This window comes from Apis mellifera, linkage group LG3 (genome assembly GCF_003254395.2).
Source record: "Apis mellifera strain DH4 linkage group LG3, Amel_HAv3.1, whole genome shotgun sequence".
NCBI classification, from domain to species: domain Eukaryota; kingdom Metazoa; phylum Arthropoda; class Insecta; order Hymenoptera; family Apidae; genus Apis; species Apis mellifera.
Genome location: NC_037640.1, coordinates 11,339,955 through 11,355,288, shown reverse-complemented (window position 1 = coordinate 11,355,288; position 15,334 = coordinate 11,339,955). Strand labels below are relative to the sequence as shown.

At 32.3% G+C, this 15,334-nt stretch overlaps 1 protein-coding gene across 12 annotated transcripts in view; it reads right to left on the bottom strand.

Moving 5' to 3' along the window:
- The window catches only part of LOC724344 (probable Ras GTPase-activating protein), a 376,738-nt gene that overhangs the window by 116,130 nt on the left and 245,274 nt on the right, over positions 1-15,334 (bottom strand). Inside the window, exons 1-2 of one of the 12 annotated variants that reach the window (XM_001120165.5) lie at positions 14,659-14,801; positions 3,927-3,989 (exon numbers count right to left, since the gene is read on the bottom strand). The exons of 10 other annotated variants lie outside the window; for them this stretch is intronic. In XM_001120165.5, the coding sequence (XP_001120165.3) occupies positions 3,927-3,989; positions 14,659-14,704 (109 nt within the window). In that variant the 5' untranslated portion in view covers positions 14,705-14,801. Of the gene's footprint in view, positions 1-3,926; positions 3,990-14,658; positions 14,802-15,334 lie in introns of those variants that run through there. One more of the 12 variants, XM_016911119.2, reaches the window with a different exon arrangement.

Here is a 15,334-nt window from a genome sequence, read left to right as displayed (position 1 = left end):
TCTTTTTTATTATTATTATTTTCGAAAAGAATAGAAGAGGAAAGAAATATAATTGCTTGGAAGAAGAGACAAAAGTAGAGGAATTTTTCTATACTCTATACTTGTTCTTCTTTTTTTATTATTATTATTATTTTCGAAAAGTACAGAAAAGGAAAGAAATATAATTGCTTGGAAGGAAGAAAAGACAAAAGTATCGGAATTTTTCTTACTTCCATCAACTTGCTTTTCCTTTTTCTATTTCTTCTTTTTTATTATTATTATTATTATTATTTTCGAAAAGAACAGAAGAGAAAAGAAATATAATTGGGAAGGGGCAGAGGAAGAGAGAAGAAGACAAAAGTATTGGAATTTTTTTGTACATCAACTTGTACATCTTTGCTTTCCTTTTTCTATTTCTTCTTTTTTTTTGTTATTATTTTCGAAATTGGAGGGAAGGGGGACAAAAGTACTGAAATTTTTCTGTACTCTTTATTCTTCTTTTCCTATTTCTTCTTTTTTTTATTATTATTTTATGAAAAGCACAGAAGAGAAAAGAAATATAATTGGGGGGAGAGAGGAGAAGACAAAAGTATTGGAATTTTTCTGTATATCAACTCCTTGCTCTCCTTTTTCTATTTCTTCTTTTTTTTTTTTATTATTATTTTCCAAATTGGAGGGAAGGGAGACAAAAGTACCGGAATTTTTCTGTACATCAATTCCTTGCTCTCCTTTTTCTATTTCTCCTTTTTTTTTTATTATTTTTGGAAAATATAGAAGAGAAAAGAAATATAATTGGGAAGAGAAAGGAAAAGACAAAAATATTGGAATTTTTCAGTATTGGAAGTATATCAACTCCTTGCTCTCCTTTTTCTATTTCTTCTTTTTTTATTATTATTTTCAAAATTGGGGAGAAGAGAGACAAAAGGAATTTTTCTGTTTTTATTATTATTTTCGAAAAGAACAATAGAGAAAAGAAATATAATTGCTTGGGAAGGAAGAAGAAATAAAAGTACCGGAATTTTTCTGTACTCCTTGCTCTCCTTTTTCTATTTCTTCTTTTTTATTATTATTATTATTTTCGAAAGTACAGAAGAGAAAAGAGATATAATTGTTTGAGAGGGAGGAGAAGACAAAAGTACCGGAATTTTTCTGTACTCCTTGTTCTCCTTTTTCTATTTCTTCTTATTTATTATTATTATTTTCGAAAATTACAGAACAGAAGAAGAGATATAATTGCTTGGAGAAGCAGAAAAAGAGGGTGTACGAGCAAAGATGGAATCTGTGGAAGAAAGTTGAAACACGAGGAAGAAAAAAATCTTTTCCATTTATTTGATAAAATTTCCTGTATTTGGGGGTGGCGAGATCGAAACGCAAAGAAGTTAGAAGTGCTTGAAGGATGAGAAAACGGACGTGGGAAAGGCGAGCGAGATTTGAAAGGGAGAGACGGCGTAAAACCGATGTGGCAATGAGGCGGAGCGCTCGCTGCCTCCGGTAACAAATCAAAATCCTCCGTTTCTGCACTCGGCTGAACTTGCAAACGCGAATCTTAGCTCGCGATTATTAGTACACCGTTCATTTCAAATTAATCCTCCTCTCTCGACTCTCTCTCTCTGAACAAAGCAACGAGTCAACCAATCTTTACGGACATTGAACGTGTTCCGATTCGATTGATTTACAAATTCTTCCTTTTTTCAAGATCCATTTCTTTCTCTTTTCTGGAATACGAATAATTGAAATGAGGAGAATCAACGTAATCGATATGCAAGCACTTAATAAAATACTTTTCGAAAGGTGAAAGTATTTCTAGAGGATTTACATGTAGAAATAACGTAGATTATTATTATTATTATAAGAGATAACGCACAAATGTAACGAATGACGAGACCACGTTTAACAAAAATGAGATTTGCCCGTATAAGGATAACGCAATCCTTGTAACGAGCCTCGCCTGCATATTTAAACACGTTGCTTTCCGTTCCTTTTTATTACATCGAAATGAAGCGAAATTAAAATTACTTGTTTATATTATATTACGCGTGAAGCGTATGTCGAGCAAAATATAACTCTAACCGAGTGAAAAAGTAATATTCGAGCTAAAAACTGTATAAATACGACGAATAATTATTCTTGGAGCCGAAAGAGGCGCTACTTGTTCCTTCTTTCGGAGGGGAGGGGAAAATTTCGTGGAATTTCCACGAAAGTATTCCACGCGATAAGTCAGTTCCAACGCATTAGAAAGCATTGTACGTTGGAAGGGAAGTAGAGAAGGAGGGGGGAGGGGCTAGGCGTTTTACGAATACGCGGTGAAAGAGGTTAAGTGGTCTTCGAGTAGAAATTGATTTGCTTGCGTAAGAAGAGAAGACCGAGGTGAAGAATACGGTATCACGTTGCACGGTCAACGATCCGACGAATGGAGCGCCTTATACGATCGACCATGATCTTCTACTCCACCTTGTAGGGGGTGTACGACCATTAATGGCTGGTCATGAGCCGCTCGGCACGTATATAGGCGTAGGACTCGTAGAAAATGAACGATGACATGGAAAAGAGTTGGTTATTTATCGCGTTTTATACGAGAAATTTTTTTAATTTTCGATCAGAAATATAGGTTTTTATGCGAATTTCACGCGTACGATATAACGAATGTTTCAATTTCGTTCGTAACGCGTGGAAGAATATAAGAATCGAGGTTGGAGAAGATAGTCTCTACGCTATTGGTTAACGCATAACATGTGCATGACGTTAACGATTACTTTTCTTCTAACGGGTTACACGTGTATCGCGGCACAAACGATAAGATCCAGATACGTATCTGGAAACGTTTACAAATATTCCAAATAGAAGAGCATTACGTTCTTCCATTTATGTATATATACGCGTATCGACGAGACGTACGATTTCTTTGTCAATATTATTCGAAACGACATTTCTTCGTGTGTAAAATTTTGCGTATATAAATGAATCCCGAGTGTATATAAAAATGGATTTATAAAATATGGGATACGAAGAACAAATGATTAAAAAAATGTAACTTTTGTATTCGATTGACTTTTAAAATGCAATTATGAGGGGCGCCATGTACAAAGACGGCGCACAAAGTTTACCGAATGTCGGTAATAGTAGAAAATATGTTTCTTCCATGTGTATCGGTTGCGATGATAGCTATCGGTAATGCCGCTTTCTGTAACGTTGCAGTCGATAAGTGCAATTTATAGTTTCCTTACTCTCACTCGGCAATACTGTTACAAATAATAAAATTTCTATTTACATTCTTTTCTCATACTACAAAGAATCATTAGCGAACAACGTCCATAAAATATTTATAATCTCATCAACGATGATAACTTGGTTAAAAAAAAATGAGATTATAGCAAATTTTACATTAAAAGTTCTCGGATAATTAGAAAAAAAATTTAATTTAAAGTTCAAGCACGAATAATTAAAGCTTTTTTACATCACCAGGGAACGGTATATCGTATATCGTCTTTTACCTTACAAATTTCGTTTCTCATACCTATGATTATAAACATCTACGATTATAAGACACACGATGACAATTAAAATGTCAACAAATATTAAAATTCGAAAAAAAAAAAATGAAATAAGGAAGTTGGAGGCGTTTGCATGTCAGCCTTCTCCATACAATTAGCTTAATTATTCGAATAATTAGTTAATCTTGTTGTTCGATTCGCGCCTACGGCATTCCACCACCGCTCGTAATAACCTTGCAATTAATTTCTTTCTGTCAAGGTGACGCGCACGTAACAATGCCTGTTAACAAGATGATTGTTCCGAATTGTAAATCGGAATATTATTTCGCGACGCGCGTTGTGCCGCGAGTGATTAATTGCCGGAATACTTGTTAAATCTCTACGAGTTGTAAATTGGCGACACAATTGTGATGATTGAAGTTTTCGAATTTTTTTTCTTTCTATTAATCGACTCACCTCGTTTCTTCCGAGAATCATGCCGACTACTTTTAGATACAGATTTTCCCTTGGAAAACTCACCTGAAAACAAGAAAAGAAACGTTAATGTTAATGTAAAGATCGTATCGAAATTTTGAATAGAAAGTAATTCAAATTCAGCAATTCTTTAGACACACGTGAATTATAATTATCGAATTTTCTTATGATACGATTGAAAGTAGTTGGTTAACAGTCTACACAGTTACAGTAAATTTGGTTAAATGACTATGATCATCGGTGTATTGAACACGCCTACTCTTTACGATTACTTCATCAGAGTGAAACATCGCCCATTAAATCGAAACTAATCAGAATTCATGAAGTTACCAGAGCTCGAACGTGAAAAACAACAATGGTAAACTGCATTATTCTTCTACTTTTGATATTTTTCCAGGCTTAATCAAACGAGTTTAATAGATAAAATATTGATCGATATAATATCTGTTTATTAGGAAAATATTTTCAGAGAATTTCATTAATCGAAATTAATTTCTTGAAGAGGAGAAATAATTGGAAGAAATAATTGTCGGCGAAGGATGATTGGAAGGAAATGAAAAATGACAGGTTCAAAAGCACGCAATTCTTTCAGTTTCGTATGAAATTTAATAAAATAAAATTGATGATCAACACCAATGTCCATTTGAACGAAAAACTCGAACGAAAGAAGAGAAGAAATAATTAAGAATTGCACACAATTCTTTAGTTTCGTAAAATTTAATGGAACAGTTGAATAGATAAAATTCTGATTTATATTATTCTCGAGAGCTCCAAAATTAATACGTTGGACAACAGATTCAAAAAATGAAAGAAGAAGAAGAGAGAGAAGAAATAATTGTCAATGATTGGAAGGAAACGGAAGTCAAGTTTAGTTATAAAAATATATAATTCTTTAGTTTCGTATAAAATTTAATAGAACAGTTCAATAGATAAAATTCTGATCCACAAAATATCTATTTATTGAATCTATTTGTGTTGGAAAATTAATCTTTCTAACAGATTCAAAAATAAAAGAAGAGAATAAAATGATCGTCGAGAAATGACGACTGGAAGGAAACGGAAGACAACAAATTCAATTACAAAAATACACAATTTACAATGAATTTTTTTAAAAATAGTCGAATAGATAAAATTCAAATTCATAAAATATCCATTTTCGAAAAATATTCTCGAGAGTTGGAAAATTCATCTTTCCAAGACGACAGGTTCAGTTACAGAAGCATACAATTCTTTTCATATAAAATTTAATGGAACGGTTCAATAAATAAAATTCTGATTCACAAAATATCTCAAGAGTTAGAAAACTCATCTTTCCAACAGATTGAAAAATAAAAGAAGAAGTAAAATAATAAAGAGAGAAACGAGGACTGGAAGAAAATGGAAATCAGGTTCAGTTACAAAAGCAGTTACAAATACAATTCTTTTCATATAAAATTTAATAGAACGGTTCAATAAATAAAATTCTGATTCACAAAATATCTCGAGAGTTAGAAAATTAATCTTTCCAAGAGATTCAAAAATAAAAGAAGAGAATAAAATAATTGTCGAGGAAAGACTGGAAAGAAACGGAACTGGAAAACAAATTCAATTACAAAAAAATTGCACACAATTCTTTAATTTCATATAAAATTTAATAGAACAGTTCAATAAATAATCAAAATTCTAATCCACAAAATGAAAAATATTCTCAAGAATTTCATAATTAATACCTCGAATAAAAAAACAGATTGAAAAATAAAAGAAGAAAGTAAAATAATCGTCTAGAAACGACGAGGAACTGGAAGAAAACGGAAGACGACAGATTCAATTACAAAGAATTGCACATAATTCTAATTTCATATAAAATTTAATAAATGATAACAATTGAATAAATAAAATTCAGATCCACAAAATATCCATTTACGAAAAATATTCTCGAGAATTAGAAAACTCATCTTTCCAACAGATTCAAAAATAAAAGAAGAGAGTAGAATAATTTTCTAGGAACGAGGAACTGGTAGGAAACAGAAGACAACAGCTTCAGTTACAAAAACACACAATTCTTTAATTTTATATAAAATTTAATAGAACAGTTCAATAAATGATCAAAATTCTGATCCACAAAATGAAACTCTTGAGAATTTCACAATTAATACCTCGAACAAAAGAACAAATTAAAAAATAAAAGAAGACAGTAGAATAATCGTCGAGGAACGAGAAACTGGTAGGAAACAGAAGACAACATATTCAGTTACAAAAGCACACAATTTAATTTCATATAAAATTTAATAGAATAAATAGAATAACAATTGAATAGATAAAATTCAGAAACAACAAAATATTTATTTATGAAAAATATTTTCGAAAATTAGAAAACTCATCTTTCCAAGACGATAGGTTCAATTACAAAAGCACACAATTCTTTAATTTCATATAAAATTTAATAGAACGGTTCAATAAATGATCAAAATTCTGAATGAAAAATATTCTCGAGAATTTCACAATTAATACCTCGAACAAAAGAACGGATTCAAAAATAAAAGAAGAGAGTAGAATAATTCTCTAGAAATGAGGAACTGGTAGGAAACAGAAGACAACAGAAGGTTTCAGTTACAAAAACACACAATTCTTTAATTTCATATAAAATTTAATAGAACAGTTCAATAAATAATCAAAATTCTGATCCACAAAATGAAACTCTTGAGAATTTCACAATTAATACCTCGAACAAAAGAACAAATTAAAAAATAAAAGAAGAGAATAGAATAATTCTCTAGAAAAACTGGTAGGAAACGGAAGACAACAGGTTCAATTACAAAAGCACACAATTCTTTAATTTCATATAAAATTTAATAGAACGGTTCAATAAATGATCAAAATTCTGAATGAAAAATATTCTCGAGAATTTCACAATTATACCTCGAACAAAAGAACAGATTAAAAAATAAAAGAAGAGAGTAGAATAATTCTCTAGAAACGAGAAACTGGTAGGAAACGGAAGACGACAGGTTCAGTTACAAAAGACGTTTTTCACGGCGTGGCGCGCGACGTTAACGGATCCACGCAGATCCACGCTCCAATTCGCGAGGCCACGCTCCGCCACCGTCTTCGTCGTCCCCGAGGACGCTCCACGACGCAGCGTCCACGCTTTTTAACTTTTTGCCTAACTGTACCCGCGCCTAAGTTTCGATTAATCGGCCAGATCCCGCCGATGCTCTTCCGTCGAGAACAGCATGAGAAAATTCGCACGTGCGCTCGAATTTTTCTCCTCATAATCGCGAGAATCTTTCTTTTTTTCGAGTTACTTAGCACAGACTCTGTTTGTGGACTCTCAAGAGATGGATAAAGAGATAATAAATGGAATTCTCCACACGGGAAAAATTATGGGAATTTTTGGAGCGAAAGAGAGAGATTTTTTTTTTATTTTTCCCTGAATAATCGTTAGAAGATTTTTGGAGGAGATTTTACGGATAAGGAGTTCTTCTGAAAATGTAAATGTATTTATTTTTATAGAATGACAGGAGAGAGAAAATTTTTTTGGGGCAAAAGAGAAGATTTTGGAGGCATCGTAGAAATTTAAATATATACAAAGGAAATACTTTCGAGGAGAAAGATTGAAAGAGATTTTGAAGAGACCTCAATTTATGCGAATATTACGTCTTCCTCTTAGCTAGAATTTGTTTTCGATACGAGAAAATACTTGTAGAATTTTACGAGAATACGTAACGTTCGATTCGTACGTAAACGTTTTATTGTATGAAGATGGATGAAAGCGATAGCGTTACGTTGCGAAGGAAATACGTGGATTTTTTACGTGGAATGAAATGGCGAGTCACGAGGTCAATAGGAATAAAATTGAACAATAAAGAGCGCCTCCTCTCGTTCCATTATTTCGAGAAACGTAAAAAGTTCGCCACGGAATCGATCTCCCCTGCTGCTCGTCGATGATAATTTATCCAACTCTGGTTATGCACTTTCTCTCCTCTCAAACGTATAGAATCCGCAGATGGAGATTGAATTTTCGTCTCGAAAGAATTCCGCGTTCCATCGCATCCCTTCTCCTTCGTATTTTAAAAATATTTCGTATAATTATTCAATTTATTACAATATTTATTAAAATTAATTTCGTTTTGATTCAGAGGAACCGAGAATTATCGTCCCAAGATTCTCATGCAAGCTCGAAACAAAAATCAAATTTTCCAGAGGAAATCCTTTCCAGCAACTTTGTTGAAAACGTTCTCTTTTTAATAATATCAAAATTTGAATCTGTCTCAGCGTTAAGGTTCGATCGTGAACTTGGTGTAAATAATAAAATTTGAATCTATCTCGATATTAAGAACAGTTTACAAGTTCGAGTGTGAACTTGGTGTAAATAATAAAATTTGAATCTGTCTCAGCGTTAAGGAGAGTTTATAAGTTCGAGTGTGAACTTGGTATAAATAATAAAATTTGAATCTGTCTCGATATTAAGGACAGTTTACAAGTTCGAGTGTGAACTTGGTGTAAATAATAAAATTTGAATCTATCTCAGCGTTAAGGAGAGTTTACAAATTCGATTTTCGAGTGTGAACTTGGTGTAAATAATAAAATTTGAATCTGTCTCAACGTTAAGGAGAGTTTACAAGTTCGAGTGTGAACTTGGTGTAAATAATAAAATTTAAATCTATCTCGATATTAAGGAGAATTTACAAGTTCGAGTGTGAACTTGGTATAAATAATAAAATTTGAATCTGTCTCAGCGTTAAGGAGAGTTTACAAGTTCGATCGTGAACTTGGTGTGTAAATAATAAAATTTGAATCTATCTCGATATTAAGGAGAGTTTACAAGTTCGATCTTCGAGTGTGAACTTGGTGTAAATAATAAAATTTGAATCTGTCTCAGTGTTAAGGAGAGTTTACAAGTTCAAGTGAACTTGGTGTAAATAATAAAATTTGAATCTGTCTCAGTGTTAAGGAGAGTTTACAAGTTCGAGTGTAAACTTGGTGTAAATAATAAAATTTGTATCTATCTCGATATTAAGGAGAGTTTACAAGTTTGAGTGTGAACTTGGTGTAAATAATAAAATTTGAATCTATCTCGATATTAAGGAGAGTTTACAAGTTCGATCTTCGAGTGTGAATTTGGTGTAAATAATAAAATTTGAATCTATCTCGATATTAAGGAGAGTTTACAAGTTCGAGTGTGAACTTGGTGTAAATAATAAAATTTGAATCTGTCTCAGCGTTAAGGAGAATTTACAAGTTCGAGTGTGAACTTGGTGTAAATAATAAAATTTGAATCTATCTCGATATTAAGGAGAGTTTACAAGTTCGAGTGTGAACTTGGTATAAATAATAAAATTTGAGTCTCAGCGTTAAGGAGAGTTTACAAATTCGATTTTCGAGTGTGAACTTGGGGTAAATAATAAAATTTGAATCTGTCTCAGCGTTAAGGAGAGTTTACAAGTTCGAGTGTGAACTTGGTGTGTAAATAATTCTCTGAAGAAAATTTGGAAGAAGAAGAATTAAAGTTAGGGTTAAAGAGAAACTCGAACTTGATTTAACCACTTGATAAAATCTGAATCGGCTGAAACTTCTCTCTTTTTCCCACAAATTTCCAACGTTATTTCCTAGGAGGGGGATCTATCGATTTCCGCGAGATTTACGATCGAAACTCATCAATTACCCGGTCTCCTGCAGAGACTTCCGATTATTAGTGAATGATTGATTAGACGTCCAATTAATTCCCCGCTGCGTGATAAAAGAAATCGTAAACGTGAAAGCTGCTTTCCCGAACTTTCAGGAAGACTTTTGTCAGTCGGGCCGCGGGGAAAATTTTTTTAATTAAAAATCTCGAATCGACCGGTGAGAATTTAATTAACCTCTTGTTCATCCGTTCAACGAGACGAGGAGAGGGAGGGGGAGAAAAATGAAAATTGAAATATTCAGGAAGAAAAGAAGTGGTACGGTTCGGACGTGATGAATAACGCTGCCATTACTCGCGTCGACAGCCGCGAGATTTAAAAATTTTCCAACTCTTGGCATCCACAGTTCGCGACGTGTGATATATAACCATGATTTAATTATAATATATATATATCTACGTATGCAGGAGTTAAGACAAGAATTTTCAACAAACTTTCACAACCGATGAATACTTTCACAAAAATAAAAAATAAAATTATATGTATTGATAAAAATCGAACGATACTCGATAATTAAATCTAATCTTCGTGGTTTTTTATATACATTTCTTTTCTTTTTTTTTAAGAAAGTTCTATCAATCTCTTCGAAGGAAAATTTGTACCACTTTTAACATTTTCCATGGGATCTCGAGCCTCGTTTCGGGCTCGAAAATCTTTTCGACTTTCGATCGAACGTGTTATTATCGAACGATTGTATTACGTACGTGGCGCGCATACCGTGCATATCTGGTACAACAGGAAGCGAGGCACGTGTCTCGAATTGCTCGTGAAAGCCGAATGTATAGATTCGAAATGTCAAGGAACCTTCGTCCACCAATTTATATCCTCCCTCCCCATTCTGTGTGTGTGAACAGAATCAATATAAGATTTTACATTATCCCATTCGTCGGATTTAAGCGTTGATCCGAAATAACAGAATTCGAGGAAATTAATTCCATAAAGCTTGACTGAACTCGCGTTTCATTCTCTAATTTTCCAATTTTTGTAACCCTTTTTTACGCAATTTTAAACTTGATCGAATATAGATACAAAGTTGAGAAGACAGTTGAATTGAAAAATTCTTAAATTGGAAAAATTATGTCGAATTGGCATCCCCTTGAAGATCGATTTCATTCTCTAATTTCCCAATTTTTATAATCTCTTTTTATGCAATTCTAATTCTTGTTCGAATATAAATACAAAGTGAAATTGAATTAAATTAATTGAATTGAAAAAATTATGTCGAATTGGCATCCCCCCGAAGATCGATTTCTTTCTCCAATTTTTATAATTATTAAATTATTAAATTATGCTGCTCCTTTTTACGCAATTCTAATTCTTGTTTGAATATAAATACAAATTTTCCAATTTTTATAACTCCTTTTTATGCAAACTTGTTCTAACTTCTTTTTCGAATATAAATTTACAAATTTTCAAATTTTTAAGCTCTTTTTACTAAAATTTTAAACTTGTTTGAATGTAGATACAAATTCTCCAATTTTTTATAACCTCTTTTTACGCAATTTTAATTCTTGTTTGAATACAATTCTTGTTCAAATTCTTGTTGAAATACAAATTTTTAAAATTCCTTTTTATGCAATTTTAAACTTGTTTGAATATAGATACAAATTTTCCAATTTTTGTAACTCCTTTTTAGGTAATTTTAAACTTGTTTGAATATAGATACAAATTTTCCAATTTTTATAATTCCTTTTTAGGCAATTTTAATTCTTATTCGAATATAAATACAAATATTCCAATTTTTATAACCTCTTTTTAAGTTATTTTAATATATATAAGCTATTATATATAAGCTATTTTAATTTTTGTTCAAATATAGATACAAATTCTCCAATTTTTATAATCCCTTTTTACTAAAATTTTAAACTTGTTTGAATGTAGATACAAATTTTTCAATTTTTTATAACCCCTTTTTATACAATTTTAATTCTTGTTCGAATTCTTGTTGAAATACAAATTCTCCAATTTTTAAAATTCCTTTTTATGCAATTTTAAACTTGTTTGAATATAAATACAAATTTTCCAATTTTTAACTTTTTTTTACGAAATTTTAAACTTGTTCGAATATAGATACAAATTTTTCAATTTTTATAACCTCTTTTTACGCAATTTTAACTCTTGTTCAAATACAAATTTTCCAATTTTTATAACTCCTTTTTATGCAAACTTGTTCTAAACTTCTTTGAATATAGATACAAATTTTCCAATTTTTATAACTCCTTTTTATGCAAATTTGTTTTAAACTTGTTCAAACATACAAATTTTCCAATTTTTATAACCCCTTTTTACGCAATTCTAAACTTGTTCAAATATAAATACAAATTTTCCAATTTTTATAACTCCTTTTTACGCAAACTTGTTCTAAACTTGTTCGAATATAGATACAAATTTTCCAATTTTTATAACTCCTTTTTATGCAAATTTGTTCTAAACTTGTTCGATCATAGATACAAATTTTCAAATTTTTGTAACCCCTTTTTACACAATTTTAATTTTTGTTCGAATATAGATACAAATTTCCCAATTTTTATAACCTCTTTTTACGCAATTTTAATTCTTGTTTGAATATAAATACAAATTTTCCAATTTTTATAACCTCTTTTTAAGTTATTTTAATATATATAAGCTATTTTAATTTTTGTTCAAATATAGATATAAATTCTCCAATTTTTATAACCCCTTTTTACGCAATTCTAAACTTGTTCAAATATAAATATAAATTTTCCAATTTTTATAACTCTTTTTTATGCAAACTTGTTCTAAACTTCTTCGAATATAGATATAAATTTTTATAACTCCTTTTTATGCAAACTTGTTCTAAACTTGTTCGAACATAGATACAAATTTTCAAATTTTTGTAACCCCTTTTTACACAATTTTAATTTTTGTTCGAATATAGATACAAATTTCCCAATTTTTATAATCTCTTTTTACGTAATTTTAAACTTGTTCGAATATAGATACAAATTTTTTTCAAAATTTTATAACCTCTTTTTAAGTTATTTTAATATATATATAAGCTATTATATATAATTTTATTATTTTAATTTTTGTTCGAATATAGATACGGAGTTGAGAAAACACTCAAAATTGAAAAAAAATTACAACATCCTCCATCGATTTCAATTGCAAGTATAAAAAATCGACGAAATTCCCGAACGCGAAAATTCCGATCGGGCGAGATGGAGAAACGCGCGAGAGGAGAAGCGGGACAGGATCGATTCAATTATTCGATATATTACCGCGTGGAAGCAGAAGCAGAGGGGGAGTCGATAAAAAGTCCGGAGAGCGGTAATTCGATGTCGACGTTTGTCCCGGCTTAATTCCCCTCGAGAGAATGGAGATGAATTTCTATGGCTTTCCTCTCTTTCCCAAACAGTTTATCCTTTCTCCATCCCGGTCAAACCGGATGCGGGGAGGAGGAGGAGGAGGAGGAGGAAAGGGAACAATCCTGCTCGTTCACGGCCAGAGACGAGTCTTTGGATACAACTTAATTGCCGGTTGTCCGATATTAAAGCGATTATCGCATAATTAGAAGGGTAAAAAGTGAAAGGAGGGACAAGTGGATCGATCTATCGACAGGGATCGATATCGACGGATGAAATTGCTGCTGGAGAGATTCTATTTCTGCGCCACTCTTTCGCAGTGGACACGCTTCGATCCTGCCTCTGGTTCTTTTTTCTCTCCCTCCTCCTCCTCCCCTTCCTGGATTTCTTTTCTATTCTTCGAAATCGAGTTTCTCCCGTAAACGTAACATTTCCATCGAGATCGAAGTAAGAGTAAACTCGTAATCTCCTTTGAAAAGTATGATTTATAGTAATGAGGAAGAAATGAGGAGAGTAAGCAGCGTATCACGAAATGTGATTTATAATTTTGCGAAGAAAAATTTTCAGACTATCTTATGTCTGTAATGTATCCCTTCTAAATTTACAATTATTGGAGAAAATTTATCTTGCTCACGTTTCTGAATTCTCTTCAGCAAGAATCGTTCGAATATTCACTTATTATATTACGAAATTTTTCGATCTCGTCATCTCGTGGAAAATGTGAAAACAAATCATCTAAACAATTTTTCGAGAGAAATAAAGCGATATTGCAACGATTATATTTTCTGCAAAATGTAAAATTATGCTCCACGCGACATGCAGAAATTTATTAATATTTTCGAAACGTTCCACCATCTATTCTTCCTGTTTATATATATATATATATATATATATATATATATATATATATATTTTAACAAAACGTGCTTAACAGCGGCAACATCGAAATCGAAATCCTCGCTGCAACCCCACTTTCCTCCACCAATTTGAAATTCGCGAATATTCGAGGCGAGCCACGATAAACATAAAACGCGTTTACAGGATAAAACTCTCGATAAGTAACAAAACTGTGGAAATTGAATTTAATCGGTGTACGAAACGGTTTTCCGCTACATTGGAAACCGTTTCAATCGTATTACACGACGCGACGATTTGCCTCGGGTATCGAGAACCGATCGGTTAAAATTAAAATTCGAATTACCTGAAAAGCCTAGGCTAAAACCTTTCGCAATTTTCATTGAAGATCTCGCGAGGAATAATTGGAAAATTTCTTTCTCCGTGTGCATTTAAATTATATACGTGGGATTTCGTCACGAAATAATTAACGATCGCGTTAAAAGATAAAAAGTCCATCCGATCCGTGTTTCCCGTTCAACGATTGGCGTACAATAAACGTGGCCGCCGTTGATGGAAAAATTAATAAATGAAAAAAGAAAGAATGGAAAAAAATTTGCACTCTGCGGAGATGCAGAGTTATATTAAAAATATACGAAAAGAAAAAGATGAATTCGTCCAATCAAAATTTACATTACGTTAGAATACACGAGAAAGTGAAAAGGATTACCGATATTTCGACCGCAAAATAAACAAATAATTCCAATGAAAAAATTTCGTCCTATTCTAAATCTATTCTACTCTACTTTGAAGAAAGAAAAAGTATTGGGAGAGCGAAAAGATAAGATAAGATAAGAGCAATAACAAGAAAGAGAGAGAGAGAGAACGTACGCTTGTTACAATTTCCAATATCCTGGGACACGTATCGGATTCTCATTGTTGCCTGCGCGCTTTAATTAGCAGCGTGCTGCCCTTGGGATACCAATTATTAGATCATCCACGAATAAATTTACCGGATCGAAGGAAGGCCGAGACGGATCCGTTATTCTCAACACGCGGCGCCACCATCGTTTCGTTTCCTCCTTCCACGCGACCGTTCGCGTCGTGCTCGGTTTAATCGTGGAAACGATGAAATCACCGGCTCATTGTTCTTCCCAGCAACATCCTCGTAGAGAGGATGTTTTATTAATGCGCTCGTCAGGAATTTTTTCCTCTTTTTCCCTCCAACGCGTGCCTCTTCGTTTTTCAAAGAGATTGTTGTTGATTGTTGATCGTTTCGTGTGTTTTCGATTTTTGATTATATTTCACTTTATATGTTTAATTTTTCTTTCCTTTCGATTCCACGAGTTATAACGAGTTCTTTTATATATTTTTGTATTGAAAGCACAACACAAACTGAGAACTTTTCTCTAAATAGATAGCCGTTCCATTCAAAAAGAAAATCGTGAAAGCTCGTCGATCGACACTGAATCAAAGTCAAATCTTCGAACCGAAGGCTCTTACGAAGAATCTCGTCGAGGACAATTCAACTTGAAAAGTGGACGCGTTGAGTGAATTCAACCGGCCA